The sequence below is a fragment of the Pistacia vera genome, unplaced genomic scaffold (genome assembly GCF_008641045.1).
Source record: "Pistacia vera cultivar Batoury unplaced genomic scaffold, PisVer_v2 Contig462, whole genome shotgun sequence".
Lineage (NCBI taxonomy): Eukaryota > Viridiplantae > Streptophyta > Magnoliopsida > Sapindales > Anacardiaceae > Pistacia > Pistacia vera.
In genome coordinates, this window is record NW_022196293.1 from 615,298 (window position 1) to 637,731 (window position 22,434).

The following is a 22,434-nucleotide window of genomic DNA, read 5'->3' on the forward strand; positions in this document are numbered from 1 at the left end:
GAGAAGTAGAAATACTGTGTTATTAGACACCATGGTACTTTACCATAAAGCATCATGCATAACTAGTAACTTAGTTGCACAAAATTAATATTCATGAATCCAACACTCGTTTGAGAATTTTCTTAAGTAGAATTCAATGATCTAATTAAAAGAGTACTTTTCAATATGTTAGCCCCAAAAGCCATAACCATCATACATAAACATAAATGATCCTATCACAGTAAAATTTTCACCTTCTTGACAGTATTTCCAATTATGTACTTGAGTATGAATGGAGTTACCCAAACCATAGAATGGAACTTACGGTTCTGGGGTAGGCAACTCAAGTCAAAGTAAGTGGCAATTACAACCCAGAACTAGATGCTGTTTACTTTGACATGCTTCAGGGAATGAGCTAAAAAAGTAGACAGGAAGTAAAAAAATTTACATCCTATAGGCACTTACACTTACTCTGCATGTGTTAGCTCACGGATTTCCTTAATTGCTGTACTAATACCATAAAGTGCCATTGTCTAACCTGCTTGTGAAAAAGGTAAAACCATTTTCATTTTGTCAGCCAATTTGCCTGAGCAAAAACATGGAAAATAAAAGACACTTGACTTAGTTCATGGAAGTTACCTCAAGTTTGTTTGGTTTGGCTTTATGGCCATATGGAAGCAGTCGAAGTTCACCAATCAACTGGATGCAGTCACTAACACTTTCCGGTGACACAAAGTCCAAAACCACATAACGCAGGACTGCAGGTCATCACGTATTAGATCAAAAAAAAATAAAGCATAACTGCTGATAAATTCCCTATTGAGCTTGAAACTGAAATCATACAGCATTCTCACAATCAATTATGAGAATACATGCTAAAATTAAGAGTCATTGAATGAAATTTTGCGTGCTTTTTTACCCTTCCCCTGCTAACAGACAATTTTTTATTACCGACAAGAGATCTTGAGGTTATTTGAGCTCACATTTACTCGTAATCCTTTGCACATAACTTGTAAAGAAAGACAAAGGGGAAAGTAACAAACAAATATGAAATGACTGGAATTAACTATCATCAATTGTAGACGTCATAACAACCATTAATTTTGTGAAAGTCAATTATGGCATCTAAAAAGTGGATTTAAATAGTTTTACACTTTTACCTTAAGATTCTTAATCTGGTAGGGGCATCCAGCAGGAATGATGACCGCTTCTCCAACATGCTGCTCAAAAGTATGGTTCAATTTCTGGAAACCGAGAAAGTTTAGAAAATTTTAGTAAGTTACTTTGGTTGTAGTAAGAAACAAATTGAGGGTTATAATCACCAAACTCCTCCTAGCCTCATCTTATGAGTTGAGTCAAGAAAGAAATGCTGATCAAGAATTGGATGAACAAACTGCAGTAGAGGCGCAGAAAAAAAAAAAAAAAACAGTAACAATTCCTTCCAGATGATAAAACGAGGCATCTGCTCTTCACTTAGTGCTTGTGAAAGCCATTTCCATGAGTGAACTCATTGAGTGCTGTGGAGGTATTCTATAAGCTTTGGACACTCTGTTGCGAAACACATCCCACTGTGCACCACAGGTCTCGCCATCTATCCTGTGTAAGGTATTTGGAATCAGAAACCTCTCTTTTCTGACGGTTTTGAGCTCTGAATAGTCCCACAGCACGGTATTGAGGAATAGAATCAGTATCATATTCTCCATCCTCGGACATATTTTTATCTTTGAGATTTAAATCATTGGTTTCATGTCTGGTTAAATCATCTCTGACGATATCACAGAGCCTACTTCCATGTCTTCTCCATTTAATGATGATTTATGTTCAGGAACAACATCTGCAAGTCATTGATCTTGACCCCTGTGCCTTTTCATCAACTCTCTTATCTGTTAAGCTGCTTCGTGGATACAGGGACATCAGTAGTATGTGCCAGAATATTAACCTGGAATAGAAGAAAAAAGGAGAAGGGATCAATTACTTGACTTCCTTCAAACTATGCATGTCCTCCATGCTTGTTGGTTAATGTCTCACAAGTCACCGATGGTCACTCAATGCATGTTTGGAGTATGTACCTCAGCATGAACTCATTTTTTTTTTTTTTTTTAATCATCAAGGGTGTCCGGATCAGGTTGTGTGCACCTCAACTACTTCCCCAGGGCCCTAAAAATGCTGGCCGGGTAAGAACCCCAATGGCCACCCCTATTAGTGTCTAAGGAGACCGAACTTAGAAGCTCATGAAAATCTTTTGGTTTTTTTACCATCAGGCTACCCAGTGGTGGTTAACTTCAGATTTTACATTTAAGAGTATAATTGACTTATTGACAACAAAAAATAAAAATGACACGTACCACATCACATAAGTCATAACATAATTTGGCACAGAATCAGCCTGAAACAGTTCCTCACCGCTGCCATATGAAATATAAACACATGGACCCAGGTCAGGCTTTGGCAATTCTGTGGCAATTGAAGCAATATTAAAACACCTGATTCTGGATCCATGTATTCTGGAAAAGGTGGGCGTGAATGATTTGGCGTAATGATCTGGAAATTGCTCTTGAAATAAACGAGAAGAAAGCCAACCCTTCAATTTTAGTTTCTCACACATATTAGCACGCTTTTGTCCCCAAACGGATCCCAAGAATAACTGGCTAATAACAATTTCTACCTGCCATACGAAATAGAAATCTAATTTGCATAAGAACTAAATACTTTAGATTCTACAGCAAACCTAAAATACACCTTCAATTCGATAGTCCATATGGAGAAACATCCCCCACCCAGAAAAAAAAATAAGAGAGAGAGAGGAGAGAGAGAGAGAGAGAGAGAGAGAGAGATTGAAGATTACAATTGTGTACACACAGCCATAAAACAGTGTATAGACGGGTGCTCTGATACCAAAAAAATATATTGAAATGACCACTAAATAATCTCAACATTAATTTTCTAATAGATGAAACCAATAAATGACCTGAAAGAAAACAATACATGTTCACTGCTGGAATCTAAAACAAAGTGCCAAGTGGATAGACACTTGAGCCACTTATTATGATTACATATCACACACTGCCAAGCAGCTACATTGTGACATCATGGATTATGTTTTCTAGAGTTCTCTAGGCTCCTTGAAGGCCAGTAGCAGTCACATTCTCAAAGAAAGAGACAATGAACATGAGGGACGTTGAACCACTTATATTGAAAAATTTAGACACTAATGCAATAACAATTTTCTCAGTTAGAGCCTCTTAAAATCCAAATTAAATTAAGCTACATGTTATAATAACTAACATTTTTCCACAGATGTCTGTACAGTGTACAAACCAGGTAGAAGGGGGAAGAGAGAGAATAAATGTTTGAAAAAATATTTTTAAAAAAAAAAAGTTCACACTAACCTCAAACCAGTCCAAGCATCAGAATCATTGTTGTCCCTCATCGTTCAGAGTTTGGGACCACTACTCTTAAGATAAGAGCAGAACATGACTATTGGATCCAACTCAACTCTGATGTACCCTGAAGTACATTTCGAACTACTACAGGATGACTTACCCAGTGTTTCTGAAAGTGTTCAATCTTATCACCTTGAATATCCATAACAGTCGGGTGATACAAAAAGTTATCATGTGAATTCTCTCTTGTAGCTGCTTTTGCAGCTGCCTGATTCCATAGCTTCAATCTATCTCTGAACACAATGAGCAACGTGATGACATATCTATAGTTTCTGGCAACTCATAGCAGCCAAATATTGTTCTGCACTAAATTCCAGCTCTTTGAACAACTAAAGGGAAACACGTCTCAAATCAAGGAGGCTATCACCACAACCACCGAACTCCATCGGTGGGCATGATATACCAACACCACCCTCAGGAAATTTCCGACTCAGCAATGATGCACATGAATCAAAAGTTCTGCTTCCATAACGTTTCATAGGTGCTAACAGACTTCTTTCTGAAAGTGTGCTCCAGATGTACAGGCTTTTTTATATGGGCATTTGCAAATGAGAGACTATTGCTTCCAGATACACTCTCCTGAAGAATATCTCGACAACAGCTTAAGCACAGGTATAGGAACAATGTGGCATTTCTATGGAAATCCGTTATAGAAGTCTGACAGTTATTGTGCTCCAGAAGTCAGACAATGCACCAAAAACCAACACAAATAAATGCATAAATTTTACTAAATATGTCATAACAAATCAGCAGCAGGGATCATACCAACAAAATTGCTTATTGCGGTTAAGTTCAGCCTGTTTAATCTGAACTTCAGTAGGTTTTTGGCCTGTCACATGTCGAAAGACATTAGAAAAAACCCACAGCATGTAAATTCCTTGAATAAACGATGAATTCGGAAGTTTATTTGCAGGGACCATTATTATCATACCTTTTATTTTTCCTCTATCTCTAGCTCAATGCTCTGGTCTTGATTTATATGTTTCAAAACAGGAAGAAGCATACAGATAAAATAATGAAAATGCAGAACTTTGTCAACTTCATTTTGCCCCTCAAAGTCCTGAAACATAAGTTGTGGTAAATTGAAGCATTAGAACTCAGCCTGAAATTACGCATACAATAGTTTCCAATCTAGCCATATCAAGAGTCTAACCTTATATTCCAAATCTCTACATTGACTTGATGAGCAGGCTTACAGCCACAAGTTCCACGACAGACTGGACATGCCTTCTTAACCTCTTCTTGTGTATCAAAATACCTAAAATCATATATAAATTTGAACAAACTACTTTTAAACAACTATAAGAGATTCAAAGGCAAAAGCTAGGATGAAATCATGAAGCAAAATTGAAAATAAATTTGTCCATCATTTAATGCATGTTATAGAGGCAATTGTCTGATTACATGACTTGCCTTTATGAACATTGTCTTCAAAAACATTTGTTTAAGCTAGATTGAGAAAATGATTGCCAGTTTGGCTAATGGAAGAATGATCCTTAAAAGCATCGTTTTCAAAATCAGTAGATCTGGATAAGAAATTTGATCAATACTTTCTTCAATTGGTGAAATGCGGCTTCTTTTTCATCTGGGTTGGTGGTCACGATTTCGATTTTAATACATTGAAGTCACTAGTGAAACACATTATACACTCAAGTTCTCAGTGTGATACAGTGATAGTTATTTTATAAGCTAAAACTTCATACATGTGTAATAGTGAATATGTTGTGGATGCTTGATTTAATACAGTCGATATATGCTCACATTTTTAGTTCTTGACCCAATGTTAGCAACTAATTTTGCTACAACTAAAACATTTCAAAGTCAACTGCAATGCAAGAACAATATGATAGATAACATGCCCAAAGGTCAAACTAAAATGAAACAAAGCTCATACCGTTCTTTATACACTCGAGGCAGAAAAACAGTTTTCGACAATTTGAACACTTTATCAAACTCGAATTCCTCCTCTTACACCAATGGCATTTCCTCCTCTTCTCAAACCCACAACATCCCTTTTATATGGACACAACCTATAGACAAATTTTCAACACAAACACATCCAAAATAATAACTAAACATTGTAATAATAATATAATCATATTACAACCTGCAATGTGCCAACTGGCACTGGTTCAATGTTCTTGGACCGAAAACACCGTCTGCTAACGGTTGCTGGCTCGGCACCAATTTTCAAGCACAAGAAGTACCTGATTGCAGAATTTGTACTAGAATAAATTGTAGAAACCGCCATTAATCCATTGGGAACGCTCTAGTGAACTCCGTGTCACTGTCGCTATCACTATATCAGAATTCTCTCCATCTCCATCTTCAAACTCTTTTCGCTTCTTCGCTTCTCTACTTCTTTTTAAAACCATTTTATCAATTCCAACTGTAAATCCCCTCGCTTTAGTTTCATTCTTTCACGGCTTCATCCAAACGCCTCAGATTCACCGATCACTCGCTTCTTTTTCTTCAATTTCTTAAATTTTTGTGCCCTAATTAACGGATTGCGTTGAACCTTGAAGATTTCTTGCCTTTCCTTGGGTTTCAGGACTCCGGCATTCTGCCGGTGTGACGGTGGGACCTTGGAGATGATGAACTTCACAGAGTTTTTTATCGTCCATTACTCGTCGATGCACCTCCATTGCCTGCCATCAGTTTCTTACACCGTAGATGGTCCGGCAGAGCTCCCGCCTCCTTCTTCTGGCATTTTGAAAATTTGCCGGGAAAGTAGTGGAATTCCCGGAAAGTAAAATTTTCTCGAGAAAGTTAGGTCGGTGATGAGGAGTTTGGGTTTTTATTGAGAGGTTCGGGGGGGCGTTTGGAAGTATTTATTTTTTGGACAGAACTGAAAGGAGTTGGTGTACTTGAGTAGAATGAAGCGAAGCGATAGTGGATACTCCGTAATTATTGACAGAGATGAGTCCAATTGGTCACGAATTGTTCAATGTGGTGGCAAATGAGATCCAGCAATCGCCACGATTTGAGGACTGTTTGGTTGTAGGCCTTCTGGAAAAAGATGCGTTTTACTATGTTTATGTTTCTGATATATTTATATCAGACACTTTTTGCAGAACATAATTATTTTATTTTTATCTTAATCTTTTTGAATTCATATGCCAAAATTGGAATATGAGATTTTGATACAACGAAATTTGGTTAAATGTTTTAGTTATTTTTGGCAGGAGATAATCAGTCCCTTGAAATCTGGCATTAATTTTTTTGATAGGATTAAATATTTGGCATATTGTTTCTCTCTGGTGTGCATATTTAAGTGTGGCTTATTAGAGATGAGAATCATACAGGGTTCAAGTTCATTACATTTTGCTAACTACATAAGCTTTTGTGTCCTGGGATATATAGATTTATCTGCGGTTTTTATTTTTGCACTAAAATCTGGACTATGCCAGATATGCATAATCGAAAACTCTTGAAATATTATTTTCTTGAATTTTCTAGTTAACCATTACATATGTAAGAGATAAGAATGTGAGTCCAGTGTAAACAATGGAGAATCACGTGGTGCATAAATCTTCTAGTCATTTAAATTGACACAAGGGACGGTTGTTTAATGTTGTGAAAGGATCTTAAATCTTGATGATGCAAAAGTGGTGCCAGATTTTTGAACCTCTGCCTATTCCCTTTTTCTCGAGAACCTAAATCAAACTGTGCAGAAAAGCCTTCGCAGCATTCCAGGGCCCATTCATCTGTGCTTCAATTTTGTATATACATGGATACACTATAGTGGCAGTTTGGCAGTGACTATCCAAGGGCAAAGCTGCAAAGGCCACTGGTGAATGGTGATAGACTGTCTGGGATCATATGACTGTCTGAAAGAATTAAATAAACACAAATGGTTACACGTATCATAGATGTAGTCAAAATGCTGCAATTTTATTTTGTGTTCCCTATGCCATGGAAATGAACGAAATTTTCCCCCACTTTAAAAATCTCCAAAGCTTTCATCAGGGTCTGGAAAAAGAAAATCAACATAATAAAAAAATATTTGGACTGTTCTGTCAGAGCAAGGGAAAGAGAATGAAAGTTTCTAAAGAGGAAATAAAAAGAAAAGAGCAAACCTGTGATGTTAATTGTGGAGTAGTCCAAAAGAGTGAAAAACATGATTGAGGTGCAGCGCCGCTGAAATTATTCAACAACAACAGCAGGAAGCCCCCAACTGTAGGGATTAATTCTCAACGCTGCACTCAATGATGTTTTCAATCTGGGAGATAGGAATTAATCTAAAATGCTTATTCAATTGCATTCGATCCAGAAATCTTAGTGCATCTGCTGAAATATATTAACGAGGTGATGAAATGTAGTACAGAGATGATTGTACTACCACGTCTCTTCACCAGTTCAACGCTATGTTGGAAGAGTTTCCTCCTCTTGAATGTTGGTTATTTTATTAAATTGAAGAGACCGTACTGGTTAATTGTACTATAAGTTTGTACTGCATAGGTTTTTCACATTTCTTTTTTTATAGTCTACCAAAATTGTCCGTCTTTTATATATGAGATTGTCAAATCATATTACAACAATGATAAACCGGCAGTGCATCAAAGTGTACACCCTTAAGGGGCGTAATAGACATTAAGTAGGTTGTTAAGGGGTAGGGTCCACAAATCACAGGTGTCATGGGTAGAGTCTGTTAGGGAATATGATTTGTGGAGTAAGGGCAATGTGGAAAGGGGATAGTATATAAACAAGTGGAGTCGTAGGCAGAGTTTTCAGCTTAATTTTCATGATAAACAGTGGAGGTTCCTGGATCCTCGAAACGCCAGGGTTTATGGTTACAGTTTCCTTTCATTCCAATATCATCTGAATTCATTTGTTTTCTGTTATCTGTGAATACAATAAAGTATTGTTGAGATTACAGAGTGTGTTTCTTGCGTGTTGGTTGTTGTGGATTGGTTGTGTGTTGATTTCTTGCGTGAGTATTATTGCTGGTTGGTTGTGGATTGAGTTTGATTGCAGGTGATCGTATCAATTGGTATCAGAGCCAGAGTGGGGAATGGTAAAATCCAAAATGGAGAATAGGATGGATAGCGTAGAGAAGGAGATGAATACAGTAAAGGAAGACATAGGAACCTTAAAGATTGACATGGGTTGTGTGAAGGAATATTTGACAAAAATGAGGGAATTAATGCGCAAGACAGAAGAAAGAGAAGGAAGAAGAGACCAAGAAAGAGAGAAATCCTCTTCATCGGTAGAGAACCAGAACACCAGTAGAGATAAGGAACCAGATCGAGAAGATAGTGGGAAAGAGGAGAAAAAGAACACACGCAAGTTGGAGTTGCCTATCTTTAATGGCGAGAATCCGTTTGGATGGTCCTTCAGAGCAGATAGTTACTTGACCATCAACCGTTATCAGGAGACAGAAAGGGTGGAAGCAGCAGCAGTTTGCATGGAGGGGAGAGCTCTGAGCTGGTATCAATGGGTCGAATCCAGAGCACCATTTCAGTCGTGGGAAGCATTCAAAACCGCATTGATTGATCGTTTTCGACCATCATTTTAGGGATCTGCATATGAGGCTTTAGTAGCCTTGAAGCAAGACGGGACAGTCACAGAGTATAGGGAATAGTTTGAAGCCAACGTTGCGCCATTGAAGGATCTGGGTGAAGATCTGTTAAAGGGAATCTTTGCAAATGGGTTAAAGGAAGAAATAAAAGCAAAGTTGCGTTTATCTCAGCCAACTACATTGTTTGGGCTGATGGACCAAGCCCACAGGGTTGAGGAAAGGAATTAGGTGCTTGAAAAACAAAGGCCTAGGTCGTTCAAAAATCAAATGGGTAGAGGCGAGCCCTATTCACGGGTCAGCCCAAACCTGGAAGCCACGCACACTAACTGGTGGAACACCAGCGCGAAGCCCCCAGATCCCCTTTCGTTTTCGTCAAACTCCAACAAAGGACCTGAGCAAAGAGAGAAGTCGACTGAGTTTGTGGGGTCCATCAACTGGAACGACAACTTTCGACGACTCTCCGATGCCGAAATACAGTACAAATGAGAGCGTGGGCTGTGTTACCACTGTGACGAGAAATTTGGGCCAAACCATAGGTGTAAAAATAGATCTCTACAAGTGTTGCTACTCCTGGATGATGAAGATACAAACCCACTAGAAGTTGAGACAGAAAATGATGAGGAAGCCAATGGTGAATGTAAATCCTTAGCTCTTTCGATGAACTCCATTGTGGGTATTTCGTCGGGAAAAACTCTGAAGTTAAAAGGGCAGATTGGGAATGAGAGTGTGGTGGTGTTGGTGGATAGTGGGGCTTCCCACAATTTTGTTTCCCATGAGATTGTATAGAAGCTAGGGCTGAAGGTGGAAAAGGGAGGCCTTTTAGAGTAATGGTTGGGGATGGATGTACCATTCGAGGAGAAGGAATTTGTAAGGCGGTAAGGCTGAAACTCCAGGGGCTTGAGATCTAGCAGGAGTTTTTTCCGTTTGAATTAGGAGGTGCAGACGTTGTGTTGGGAATTACATGGTTGAGTAGTTTGGGGGATGTGAGTGCCAATTGGAAGAGACAAACGATGGAATTTGACTGGGAAGGAAAGAGGGTAAAACTGCGAGGGGATCCTCTACTGGTAAAGACTGAGGTCTCACTGGAAACTATGGTCAAGTCTTTGCATGCTGCGGGAACTGGCTACGTAGTGGAGTTTGGAGCCATAGGGCTAAAAGAAGAGCCAATGCAGGAGGAAACTGACCCTGGAATATTAGAGGTGATAGATAGTTACCCCCATCTGTTTGACCAGAATCTTAAACTTCCCCCCAATAGGGTCCATGACCATGCCATAGAAGTCCAACGAGGTTCCAAACCACCCAATATCCAGCCCTACAAATACCCGTACTTTCAGAAGAATGAAATCGAGAGGCTGGTTGGGGAAATGTTGACCGCCAGGATTATCTAGCCTAGTGTTAGCCCGTACGCTAGCCCTGTCCTATTAGTCAAAAAGAAATATGGGAGTTGGCGATTTTGTGTGGATTACCGGGCATTAAACGACATTACAATACCTGATAAATTCCCAATACCGACCATTAAAGAGTTACTTGATGAATTGGCCAGGGCAACGATCTTCACAAAATTGGATTTAAAGTCAGGATACCATCAAATTAGGGTGCGAGAGGTTGATGTTCCCAAGACAGCCTTTCGCACTCATGAGGGGCATTACGAGTTCTTTGTGATGCCTTTCGGACTCACTAATGCGCCCTCAACATTTCAAGCTTTAATGAACTTAGTGTTTAGGCCTGTCCTCCGTAAATTCATCTTGGTCTTCTTTAATGACATCCTTGTGTATAGCCCCAGCATCTCCACACACATCCAGCATTTACAACTAACATTTCAGATCTTGCAGGAACATCGGCTGGTTGTTAATAAGAAAAAATGCTCGTTTGGCCAATCTAAGCTGGAGTATTTGGGTCACCTGGTTTCGGAAAGTGGAGTAGAGGCAGATCCGAAAAAGATTGAGGCCATGGTGTCCTGGCCGTGACCTGTGAATGTGAAGGGATTGAGAGGATTTCTAAGGCTGACAGGTTATTACCGGAGATTCATAAAAGGGTATGGTTCAATCGCACAACCCCTCACTCAGCTACTGAAAAAAGACTCCTTCACTTGGGATGATTCGGCACAAGTGGCTTTTGATAGGCTCAAGGAAGCCATGACTACTGTTCCAGTTTTAGTAGTTCTAGATTTCACACTTCCGTTTGAAATTCAGACACACGCATCTGGAAGAGGTCTTGGGCTGTTTTGGTACAGCAGTCTCGACCTATAGCCTTCCTCAATAAGGCATTCTCCTCTACAGCCAAGCTAAAATCAGTTTACGAGCGAGAATGGATGGCCATTGTCTTTGCGGTCAAGAAATGGAGTCACTATTTGCTTGGTAGAAAATTCATAATTAAGACTGATCAGTGCAGCCTCCAGTTTTTAACAGACCAAAGATAAAAAACCCTAGAGCAACACAAATGGATGTCGAAGCTGATGGGTTTTACCTTTGAAATTCAGTACTATCCAGGGGCTTCCAACCGAGTAGTAGACGCTCTTTCAAGAAGGGAAGACGGGACTGAATTGGCCAACCTTACGGCCTTATCTGCGGTACAGTTTTTGGAGTATGAGGACATGGCATCGGAGGCACAAACAGATCTGAAACTCAGGGAAATCATACAGGACCTTCTCCTTGATTCTTCTAGTCGACCTAACTACCATCTCTACAGGGGCTGCCTGTTCTATAAGGACAAGCTGGTTATTCCAAAAGGGTCCAGATTTGTCTCCACATTACTGGCTGAGTTTCATTAGAGTCCTAGTGGAGGTCACTCGGGTTTCTTCAGAACATACAAGAGAGTCTCTTCGGTAGTTTATTGGGAGGGTATTCGGGGAGATATACAACGCTTTATTAAGGCCTGCACTACCTGTCAACTAAATAAACAATCATCATTAAAACCAGCCGGACTCCTCCAGCCCCTGCCCATTCCAAATCAGGTTTTTGAGGATCTCTCTATGGACTTTATCGGGGGACTGCCACGTTCAAAAGGAGTGGATACCATTTTTGTAGTCGTTGACTGCCTCTCCAAGTACAACCATTTTTTTAGTCTCGGTCACCCCTACAATGCAAAGGATGTGGCTGCCATATTTGTTAAAGAAGTAGTCAGGCTCCAGGGTTTCCCTAACTCCATTGTTTCTGACAGAGACAAACTTTTTATGAGTCAATTTTGGCAGGAATTGTTCAAGGCTGCCGGCATTGTTCTGAAATTTAGTTTGGCTTACCATCCACAGACAGATGGGCAAACGGAGGCGGTCAATAGGTGCCTCGAGGTATATCTCCGCTGTTTCTGCAGTTCTCAGCCACGACAGTGGCCTAAGTGGCTTACTTGGACAGAATACTGGTATAACACAACCTATCACAGCTCCATCCGAATGACTCCATTTAAGGCCCTCTATGGATGAGACCACCCCACCCTTTTAAAATTCACAGACTGCCCTTCAGCCGTGGAAGATATCAATGTCCAAATGATTGAAAGAAATTCCATGTTAAAGGAGCTTAAGGATAATTTAGCTATGGCTCAAGCTCACATGAAGCACAATGCTGACCTTCATCGGCGAGACGAGTGCTTCTAGCCTAGTGATTCAGTTTTTTTGAAGCTACAGCCCTACAGGTTTAAGTCCCTTGCCCGGAAATTGAATGAAAAACTCAGTCCCCGTTTCTATGGTCCCTACACTGTTTTGGAACGAATTGGACCAGTGGCTTTAAATTGGATCTGCCTCCCATAGCCCGTATTCATCCTGTCTTCCATATTTCTCAGCTCAAGAAGAGTTTACATCAATCGGTGCCCATCCAACCCCTTCCGGAATCACTCTCTGAAGACCTGGATTTATTGGTCCAGCCAGACGCTATTCTCTCTGTGCGTACTCTATTAGATGGGTCTAAGGAGGTTCTCATCAAATGACATAATTTACCTGAGTTTGAAGCCACCTGGGAACCATTTGAAGTGATTAAAATGCAGTTTCCTCAGTTTCACCCTGAGGACAAGGTGACTCTTCAAGGGGGGTGGTAGGTATTGATAAACCGGCAGTGCATAAAGTGTACACCCTTAAGGGGCGTAATAGACATTAAGGAGGTTGTTAAAGGGTAGGGTCCACAAATCACAGGTGTCATGGGTAGGAGTCTGTTAGGAGAATATGATTTGTGTGAGTAAGGGCAATTGTGGAAAGGGGATAGTATATAAACAAGTAGAGAAGTAGCAGTAGTTTTCAGCTTAATTTTCATGATAAACAGTGGAGGTTCCTGGATCCTCGAAACGCAAGGGTTTATGGTTACAGTTTCCTTTCATTCCAATATCATCTGAATTCATTTGTTTTTCTGTTATCTGATTAATACAAGTATTGCTGAGACTACAGAGTGTGTTTCTTGTGTGTTGGTTGTTGTCGATTGGTTGTGTGTTGATTTCCTGCGTGAGTATTATTGCTGGTTGGTTGTGGATTGAGTTTGATTGCAGGTGATTGTATCAAACAACTTCCTGGTAGGATCATTTGATTAGTAGGTCCAACAGTACAACTTAGTTGCCAAATATTCAATTAATATTGAAGATATAACTCCATTGCTTTAGGATCAATTATGCATATAGAATATATATGGGAAAGAATGACATAGTGCAAATTCCTCTCGAAATCCATATGGCATTACAAAAATGCCCAGGTGAGAATGCTGCTATATCTCCAACTTGTATTTATTTCGAATCTGTTGAATTTTTGAAATTTGGCCATGCCTAGAACTAGAATTTTGTGCAGAACAATTTAATCTCCAAGGAGAATTGAATATGGATTATCTGATAATTGAAAGGTTTTAAAGCTTTTATTTTATTTTATTTTTTTGTTTTTGCTTTCCCTTATGGGTTGCCTAAAATTTAATTCATCTTGTATATAATTTTTTCAAGAAAAAGTGAGCTGCATCTGTCAGCTACATGCATTATTTATCTTGCATATACACGGACAAGCCGCACATTTATATTCAATTTGGTCACTATACAATTGAATATACTACATACTCCAGAAGAGGAGATGGATGCCATGAAAAATATATACATAAATACATATATGCATAAACAATTATAATACCCTGAATCTTTTTTATCACCTTCGAAGAAAAATCTTACCCTCTGCATCATCATCCATGATTTGCAAAACTTCATGAGGAGGATGCAGCCAAACTTGCGGCTTCTTGAACTGGTGTCCCATTTGAGCCAACCTATCAGCAGCTCTATTGCCTTCCCTATATATATGAGTGACTAAGCAATTTTTAATCTCTGGTATGATTGATTTTATTTGACTAATATGCCTCTGCACTTCTGCACATTTAACCTGTCTTCTTTGCACAATAATATCAACTAATGTTTTTGCATCACCTTCGAGCCAAACATCGTTCCAACCATTTTCGAGTACCAATTCTAGGCCTCTTCTTAGTGCAGCCAATTCGGCAATGGTGCTTGTGGTTCTTCCTATGGATTCTGAATAACCAAGTAAAAATTCAGCCTTATGATTTCTGAAGACTCCTCCAATGCTGCCTTTGCCTGTTCCTCCTTTGCATGATCCATCAAAGTTTAATTTAGTCCACCCAAATTCAGGTTTCTTCCATGCAACTGGAATAGGTTCCTTGTGCCAATTCCTGATAAGTAATATATGAACTTGGTTTTGTACAAGTCTTTGGCATTTTGGGAAGTTAGTGGATAACATCATCTTTAGAAAATTATATGGAAACATATATTGCCAAAGATACAAAAACAAAAAATCTGTCTTTACAATGGAGAGACAGCAAAATTTTGGGAAGCAACCAGGAAGAGAAAACCTTCAAGGGAAATTTGAAAATATATTGTCAAAGGATGAACTGAAACCAGTGTTGTTAAGAACAACTTAAGATTATGAGAAATTATTTTCATCACGTTAATATATTATGAATAGAGATGGCTGGAGTCAAGAGAAAGCAAGGTAGTTAAATATAGAATATTGCAGCAACAAGGCAACCTTTTGATACCCAGATAATGAGAATTGCCAGAGAGCTTCCTTCAAGAACTCTAACAAGTTTTCTGATTAACAAGTTTTATACGGAAAGCTTGAGTGCATGAGTAAGTGTTTTAAAGAAAAAGTTGTATGAAAAGAAAGAGTGGAAAATTTTATAAGAATCGTTGACCTTTGAACACAAACTGTTAAAATAACCCATATATCGTTATCCACAGGAGAAAAAAGTATATTGGTAGTTTATCCTAAAACGTTGGAGGTTCATTAATTTTGAAATTGAGAAGAATGCGACATGGCCAAAACGGACTCATGACACACAAACATCTACTCATCTTTGATCCAACAAAGACCAAAGAAGATTGGTTTCACTACTACTGCAAAAATGATTTTGCCAAAAGTGATTTTACACCTACATATTTTACCTCTTTAAGACCTCAAAATATAATAGGCACCACTCTGTAAATTATTGGAATAAACATGGCTCCTTCAATAGACATGATTATCACACATTGATTGTAAAAATTGACTGATTGCATGGTTTGTCAAAGGGGCTCCGTTTTGACATGCGCAAATGAAATTCAATTGCGGATACACGGCAGTGCCGTAGAGCTACTGTCACAAATAAATTTACGTCCTTTAAAGCAAGTGAAAGAAAACAAAGAAAGAAGCAGATCAATTGCTTCGTAAAGATCTAAATTACTTTCAGAGGGTAATTGGTTGCTAGGAGTACAAGATGGGTAAAGATTTATCTACAACATATTCTTTGGCGATTGAGATGTGGCATGGCAACTTTTTTGTTGACCTTCTACATAGTGCTACTCTGCCTGACACTATGACAAATGCATAACTACAATGTCATGTTCCCCTAAATCTGTAACTTGTATCAACTTCTTGACAGTAACAAGATAGACTCTGCTTATTAAAAGCCTTGTTTTTTGCCGATGAGCCACAGCCAGTCCAGAGCAACCCCAGCAAATATGCCACCTAATAGACATAACACAAGAATATTTCCCAAGGCATTTTGCTCAGGTCCCTACGAAAACAACATCCCAATTACATTTTATTAGGAGCCAATGCGAAATTTTAGCTTCATTGCACAATTATGACAGAGCATGAAGTAAACTAACCTTGTAACCTTTGGGTGCTACTGTAAGGACACACACAGTTAGATAACCATTTGTGAGTCCCAAGAAGGAAGTGAGCATGATCATCCATCCCTGATCTGCATATTTTGCAGTGAAGTAGAACGCAGGAACTAGTAAGAAACGAGTGAGAATTGCAATCATAAGGCCCTTTCTTGATTCCAATTTCAGGCATTCCACAAGGGGAATGTATCTTGATATTAGATCCCACACATTGTATGAAGCGATTAGAACAAGTGGGTACCTGAAAGATCACCAGCTATGGCTTTTAGTCCTTTTTCAGTTCTTAATCAAATCAAGAATACAGCACAACAAAAATATATGCTGATGTGGTTAACAATTGCAGTTTCAATGAAAATGGAAACTGCTTCTGCAGTTAACATTGCTGCTTGGATAGAGACAATTCAACATTTTATGACAAAAAAAATTTAGATATTGAGGCAACTTCATCACATTGCTGCATTTATAAGCATAGAAGAGCAAGTATTAAACATAATGATAAACCTCAAATATAATATGATTGTGGATAATTGACTGTAGTGAAATTTTGTAACTCTTGTAAGGCATTAGGTAAAAGTTTGATAAGGGATTTGAGGTAGGCATGCAATCAAAAGACATGAAGAGACAGAAAGAAAACTTTTTTTCGATGCTTACTTCATTTAAAATCTACAAAAATAAAGTATACTCATCCAACAATTATTTGAAACTAAATAATTACTGTCAAGTAAACAAAAAGAGGTTGTTTTGCCATAGAAGACCACTTACCAAGTGTCGCCTAACTGATGATGTCCAGTATTTTCATATAAGAAACCAGGAAAAATGGACAATGTCAGCACATATATCAGAAACAGGTCAAGTGCATAATCTATATTCTGGAAGAATAGTTGCTTAACGCTCAATCGTTGCTGTTGCAAACCTTCATCTTCAGCCTGCAGGTATTCCAAAAGCTATTGTAGTGGCTTTCTATAAAATTCCTTATCATTCTGTATATAAGATAACAAGAAAGTTCACAAGAAGTGCAAACAACCTGGCCTACTTTTGTTTGGATTCCAGCAGCTGCAAGGTCAGATGAAACTGTTTTCGATCCTTCTAAGGCAGCCTTGGAGCGGAAGTACTTCACTATTGGCAGTTTAGGGAAGAGAAATGCATATAGCAGAATGCATAGAAACTCAAAGAAGGTGCATATTGCTAGAAATAACACTGCAAAAATGACAAAAAGATATTTATATAGCATCTGGAAAATTTATAATGACTCTAAATTTTATTTAGTAGAATGTAGTATCAAATTGGACCTCTCTTATATGGAAACTTATGTGCGGTAGTTTTGCTTGAACTTGCTTGCTAGTAAATTTAACACACAGAGTTTAAAGCATATGATGAACATTTCAGTTGTTCAAAAGCTAATTTTTATGGACTGCTAAAAGCAAAATGCAAAACTAATCATTGAATAATGAAAAATGAGTACAAACCGAAAATCACATACTAACTCCATTTCGAAGACCATTTTGATATTTTTCAAAGGCTGCCACTGTTATTAGCCTCAAAGCTGAGGTTAGAGCTCCTGATGCGGCCAAACCAGCTAGAAAAGACTGCAGAATAGAAAATCAAAGTGTACTATGATGGAAATTTCTCTTGAAAATGTATTTAGGACCGGTTTGAAAAAGAACATTCAAAAAACTGAGACAAGAATATCAACCTGCATGAATTCAGGACACATGAAGGATAAGTCACCAACCATTCCACCCTGAACATGGGCATCTGCAACTCCAAAACAAGCAACAATTGCACATATACCAAGAAAAGGTCCAACCCCTCCTTTACCTGACGTGGCTAAATCCAACTGCCTCAAAGCAATATCAGAAATCATTGGTGGGAACAGAAAAACTGTGAGATACAAATGGAATAGACTGGAAAAAGTAAAGAAAGAAGCCTCAGTAGAACTTACAAGAAGGAGAGCCAAAGTACTTGAAAAGAAAATAGTGTAACCAGCCAAGTTCCTCAGTCTAGTATCAATCCTGGATTCATTGTATGCTAGAATCGCGATTGTACCAAGCGCAAATGGTTGATAAACAAGGGTAAGTGCCCTTGTAGGATGGTATTTCTTCAAAGAGAGTCATCAAACCAGGAATCAGGCACCTAGGACTAAACAATACATTTTTCTAAATTTGAAAGAAGTCCAAGTTCGAAAAAGAAGAAGCAACAATTATTCAATTCTTAACCAAATAAATTCATAGAAGTCTTGATGTACTACCTACCTCAAACAAGTTGCCATAGTAATCTCCTATTGTTAGCATACTGTTCCATGAGACAAGGGACCCTAGCCCAAGAATCCAACAAACTGCCATTGCTTTATACTTTCCCTGGTTAATGCAGAAATAGAATGAACATCATATTTAACTTCACTAAATGAAAGTAATTTCACATTTTTTATCATCAAAAAATCAAACACAATTTCACCACAAACCTCAAGCCTTGCTGGCGTCTCAGTTTCAATAGCAATAGTCATGGTTACTCCCTATAATATCATTCATCCAAGGTTAGTAATGTAACCATATAGACTCTAATAATAAGTATCCAAGTTCTGACTCCTTACACTGGAGTTGACTTAATCTTATCGAATGCTCTATCAAAAACATATTACAGACATGCAAAAGCAAAACTATCATAACTTATCACAGCATGATTACATTGAAAATGATACACTACAACTGAGAAATATGCAAAACTAACACACAAGGAACCAAAATGCTCACTTGCTCTGGATTGGTGACTAAAAGCGGCTTCGAAGAACAACAATATCAAACACTGATACAACTAGTTTGAGAACAGAGTAGATTAGTTTATATAATACTATTGAGAACACCACACTAACATGGGAACACGGAAAAACATTAAAAACAGAAAGAGAAGGGATGATTATGATGACTTACCTTTATTCTTCAAAGGATGGGTGGAACTACAAGTGTGAATGCAGAAATGAGCGCAGATACTAATAGTTTAAAGGAAAAGGTTAAAGATTCCTGAAAATTGGTTGGTTGATGTAACGATTGATAGTTAAGACCGAACAAGAAAGGAGGAAAAATGAAAAAAGGGAAAGAGTATCAAAAGAATCTTGGAGGAAGACTATGACTTTCAACGCTTACATATACAAATATACTAGTCAAGTAATGCTGCCTGGTTAAATTTTATCTGAATCTAAGGCCAAGAACATTGTTTCTGGGTAAGAAATTTTTTGGCAGTTAGTGATATAATTGTTAAGAGTAAGGGTGATCTAATTAGTTAGGTTAATAATGTGGGAAAAGATGTCCAATCCAATCCATTATCCATGATTCCATGGCATAAAAATAGAGGGAAAGGCCAATTGGAACAAACAAACAAAGTTGTCAGTCGGTCTGATAGCTGTATTTACTATTTTCAACACAATTTTAGAAATTTGCATTAATGATCAAATCTGGCAATAAGCAAAATTAGAGATGGTGATTTCAATTTTCAGGTCTGATTCCGAACTGAGCTGGATAGAATTCTTATCCTGTATCTGTATGAACTATGAATGCAAATCCAAATCTTATTTTAAGTTTTTAATTTTTGAGCCACATAAAAAATTATGAACCTTGGAATGCGTATAATAAAGTATATACATGGATAATAATGAAGTCCAGATTTCGTACCAAAAGGAAAGGGTACTCCAATATTGCTGCTAAAAAATCCAACCCATTGAGGGGTGGACCTATGTTTTAAAACCGGATCGAACTAGTCGATTTAACCGGTTCGATCGAGACCCAGTTGTGTGTCCAATCCAGGTTTATATAAAACTCGTTTATACTTAAAAAGCCGCTTTAACTCGCCAATAGATCGGGTGAACAGTGTAAACCATCCGATCCAATCGGACTACCTGATAAACCGATTCACTATTTCACAAGTAAAAAAAGCCCTAAATTTAATCATTTTTCAGTTTCTCCATGCAACCACTCTCTGAAATTCGTAGCCACTCTTTTAAATCACCCCTCAATCTCAATCAACTCCGCTCTCTGAAGTATGAAATCGCAACCATTGTCTTAATCATAACTCCACTCTCTAAAATTGACGACACCTCCCTCCCTCGTTGAAAATCAACGACAACACTTCCCTCCTTTCTCGACGACGATGACGACACCTCCCTCCTTGCTCGACCTCGATGACGATGCCTCCCTCCTTGCTCGACAACGACGATGACGCCTCCTTCCTTGCTCGACGACAACAACGCCTCCCTCCCTCACTGGAAATCGACGACGACGACAATTGAAGGTACATCTGGTTTATTTGATTCTCTTTTTCTGGATTCAGAAGTATTGTTTTGATTATTTGATTGGAAGTTTTGTTTTGATTATAATGCTTGGTTTATTTGATTGGAAGTTGATTTTTTCTTTTTTTGGCAGAATCCTCCAGATTTTGAAGTTTTGTTTTGATTATTTGATTGGAAGTTGCAGAATTATTTTACTCGAATCTGGAAGATAATTTGAAGGTACTCAGATTATTTGTGTTTTCTCTCTTTGGTTGAATAACTCAGATGTGCCCAATCCTGAGAATAAAGAGATATAGTGCTTAAATTAAAAGTTAAGGTGCCTTTTGTAATAGCATTCTGTTTCCGCATTTCAGGCATGTTGTAATCTACAAAAAAATTTGTCAAGTATAAATTTTTGGTGGAGCTATAACATATTAAATTGTATGTTGGGATTGTTGGTAAATCATGTTTGGATTATTATTGAATTTGAATCATGTTGGTGCAGTAATTAAGTAGTTATTGAAAATTTGAAACTTGTTCAAAAATGAAAAATCTGGATTTTTTTGGAAGTGTTGACGTCAACAAAATGACATCATCGGTCCAACCGATCGATCCAATCGGTTGGACCGATCGACCCGTGACCCGGGCAGTAGAACGAGTTGCCCTTCGGTCTGAGTTTAAAAACAATGGGGCGGACTCGTAGTGTGGTGTGTAATCACGTGTATAATGTTTTTTATATTATTAAAATGGATATGATTGGTGGAGGGTTGAGTGTAAAGTTGAGTTGGAAGTTTACAAAAGACTGCAATCTTAGCTGGGAAGTGTGGTATGGTATGGCTTGCTGTCCGGGAATTTTTTTTATTAATATATTACAAATGAAAAATACTATCCTTACAAAGATCCATACAAAGAGGGTTACAAAGTGACATCATCCAGAAAAAAAAAATAAAGAAAAAACGAAAAAAAAGAGAGAGACAGAGAGAGAAAGAGAGGGTGTGGATTGTCTTTATATGCCTCATTTATATGTGTCTTGTAAAACTAGCATTACTTATTACAAATATATCTCAATCTCACTTAATATTTTCTTATACAAAATAAAAACAAAGAACCCCTTGTCAAATATTAGCAACGTTATATATCTCAAATATAAGGTGGGAGAGGACAAAACTTAAAATAACTTTGAAACAAATAAATGAATTCAATCCCAAAGGATTGATTGGCCGCTGGTCAAGAAGGTTTTGATTTTTTCGTTGATTTTTTTAGTTCAAATTACCTTGAAGTCACCTATTACATATTTATAATTTATTTTAAAATATTAAATTTGTAAGATGTTTAATAGATCTTGAAGATTAGTTAAGATATTTTTTTAGTTCAAATCATTTTGAAGTCACCTATTACATATTTATAATTTATTTTTTAAAATATTAATTTATAAAATGTTTAATAGATTTTAAAGATTAGTTAAGGTATGACAAACGGATCTGAATATTTTGATCATTAAATAATAAATAAATTCATAATGACAAAAATTGATATATGAAATTATTTTAAGTACTTTCGTCTCGGGCTGAGAGGAGTTACAAAGACGCAATGATGAATGTCCTTTCTTAACTTGCCTGAATAGCAAACACAATTTAATATTAAATGCAAAAGCTTCAACATCAAGTTCATTATTTTATAATTTTCTAAATTAAAGTTTACACAAGACGTTAAAGATTCATGGAAGATCACAACTTGATGCTGGAGACCCTTTTTTAAGATAAGGTTCTTTCTTTAAAGCTAAATTTTATTTTATTTTTTCAACGGTTGATACTTGTCTAAATATTTATATGATGATAATAATAAGGTCAACCATCTTTGTCGTGACCATTATTTAATCAAAAGAAAAAAAAAATATTAAAACATATTTGATCATTTGCGTGAAGATACTTATATGATATTATGTTATTGATGAGAATCAAATCTTCATAATAATGACTTATATGATGATAATAATAAGGTCAACCATCTTTGTCGTGACCCATTATTTAATCAAAAGATAAAAAAATATTAAAAACATATTTGATCACTTACGTGAAGATACTTATATGATATTATGTTATTGA

At 37.6% G+C, this 22,434-nt stretch overlaps 1 protein-coding gene and 1 pseudogene across 4 annotated transcripts; both read right to left on the reverse strand.

The window, feature by feature from the left end:
• Positions 1-342: 342 nt before the first annotated feature.
• On the reverse strand, positions 343-5,673 carry LOC116145519 (annotated as a pseudogene).
• Positions 5,674-15,321: 9,648 nt separating this feature from the next.
• Positions 15,322-19,353, reverse strand: LOC116145583 (equilibrative nucleotide transporter 3-like). 4 transcript variants are annotated; one of them, XR_004130391.1, is made up of 12 exons: positions 18,999-19,353; positions 18,822-18,882; positions 18,533-18,583; positions 18,324-18,428; positions 18,014-18,169; positions 17,765-17,908; positions 17,552-17,657; positions 17,105-17,268; positions 16,834-16,997; positions 16,054-16,312; positions 15,786-15,959; positions 15,322-15,449 (listed from the first exon to the last, which is right to left on the reverse strand). XR_004130391.1 is itself a non-coding variant. In XM_031431036.1 (11 exons), the coding sequence occupies exons 3-11, from the start codon at positions 18,572-18,574 to the stop codon at positions 15,846-15,848; spliced, it is 1,263 nt and encodes a 420-aa protein (XP_031286896.1). In that variant the 5' UTR covers positions 18,575-18,583; positions 18,822-18,882; positions 18,999-19,353; the 3' UTR covers positions 15,734-15,845. The 4 variants fall into 4 exon arrangements, 1 of the variants encoding a protein (XP_031286896.1); XR_004130389.1 differs by having other exon boundaries at positions 17,096-17,268; XR_004130390.1 differs by lacking the exon at positions 18,822-18,882 and having other exon boundaries at positions 17,096-17,268.
• Between the last annotated feature and the right edge of the window lie 3,081 nt (positions 19,354-22,434).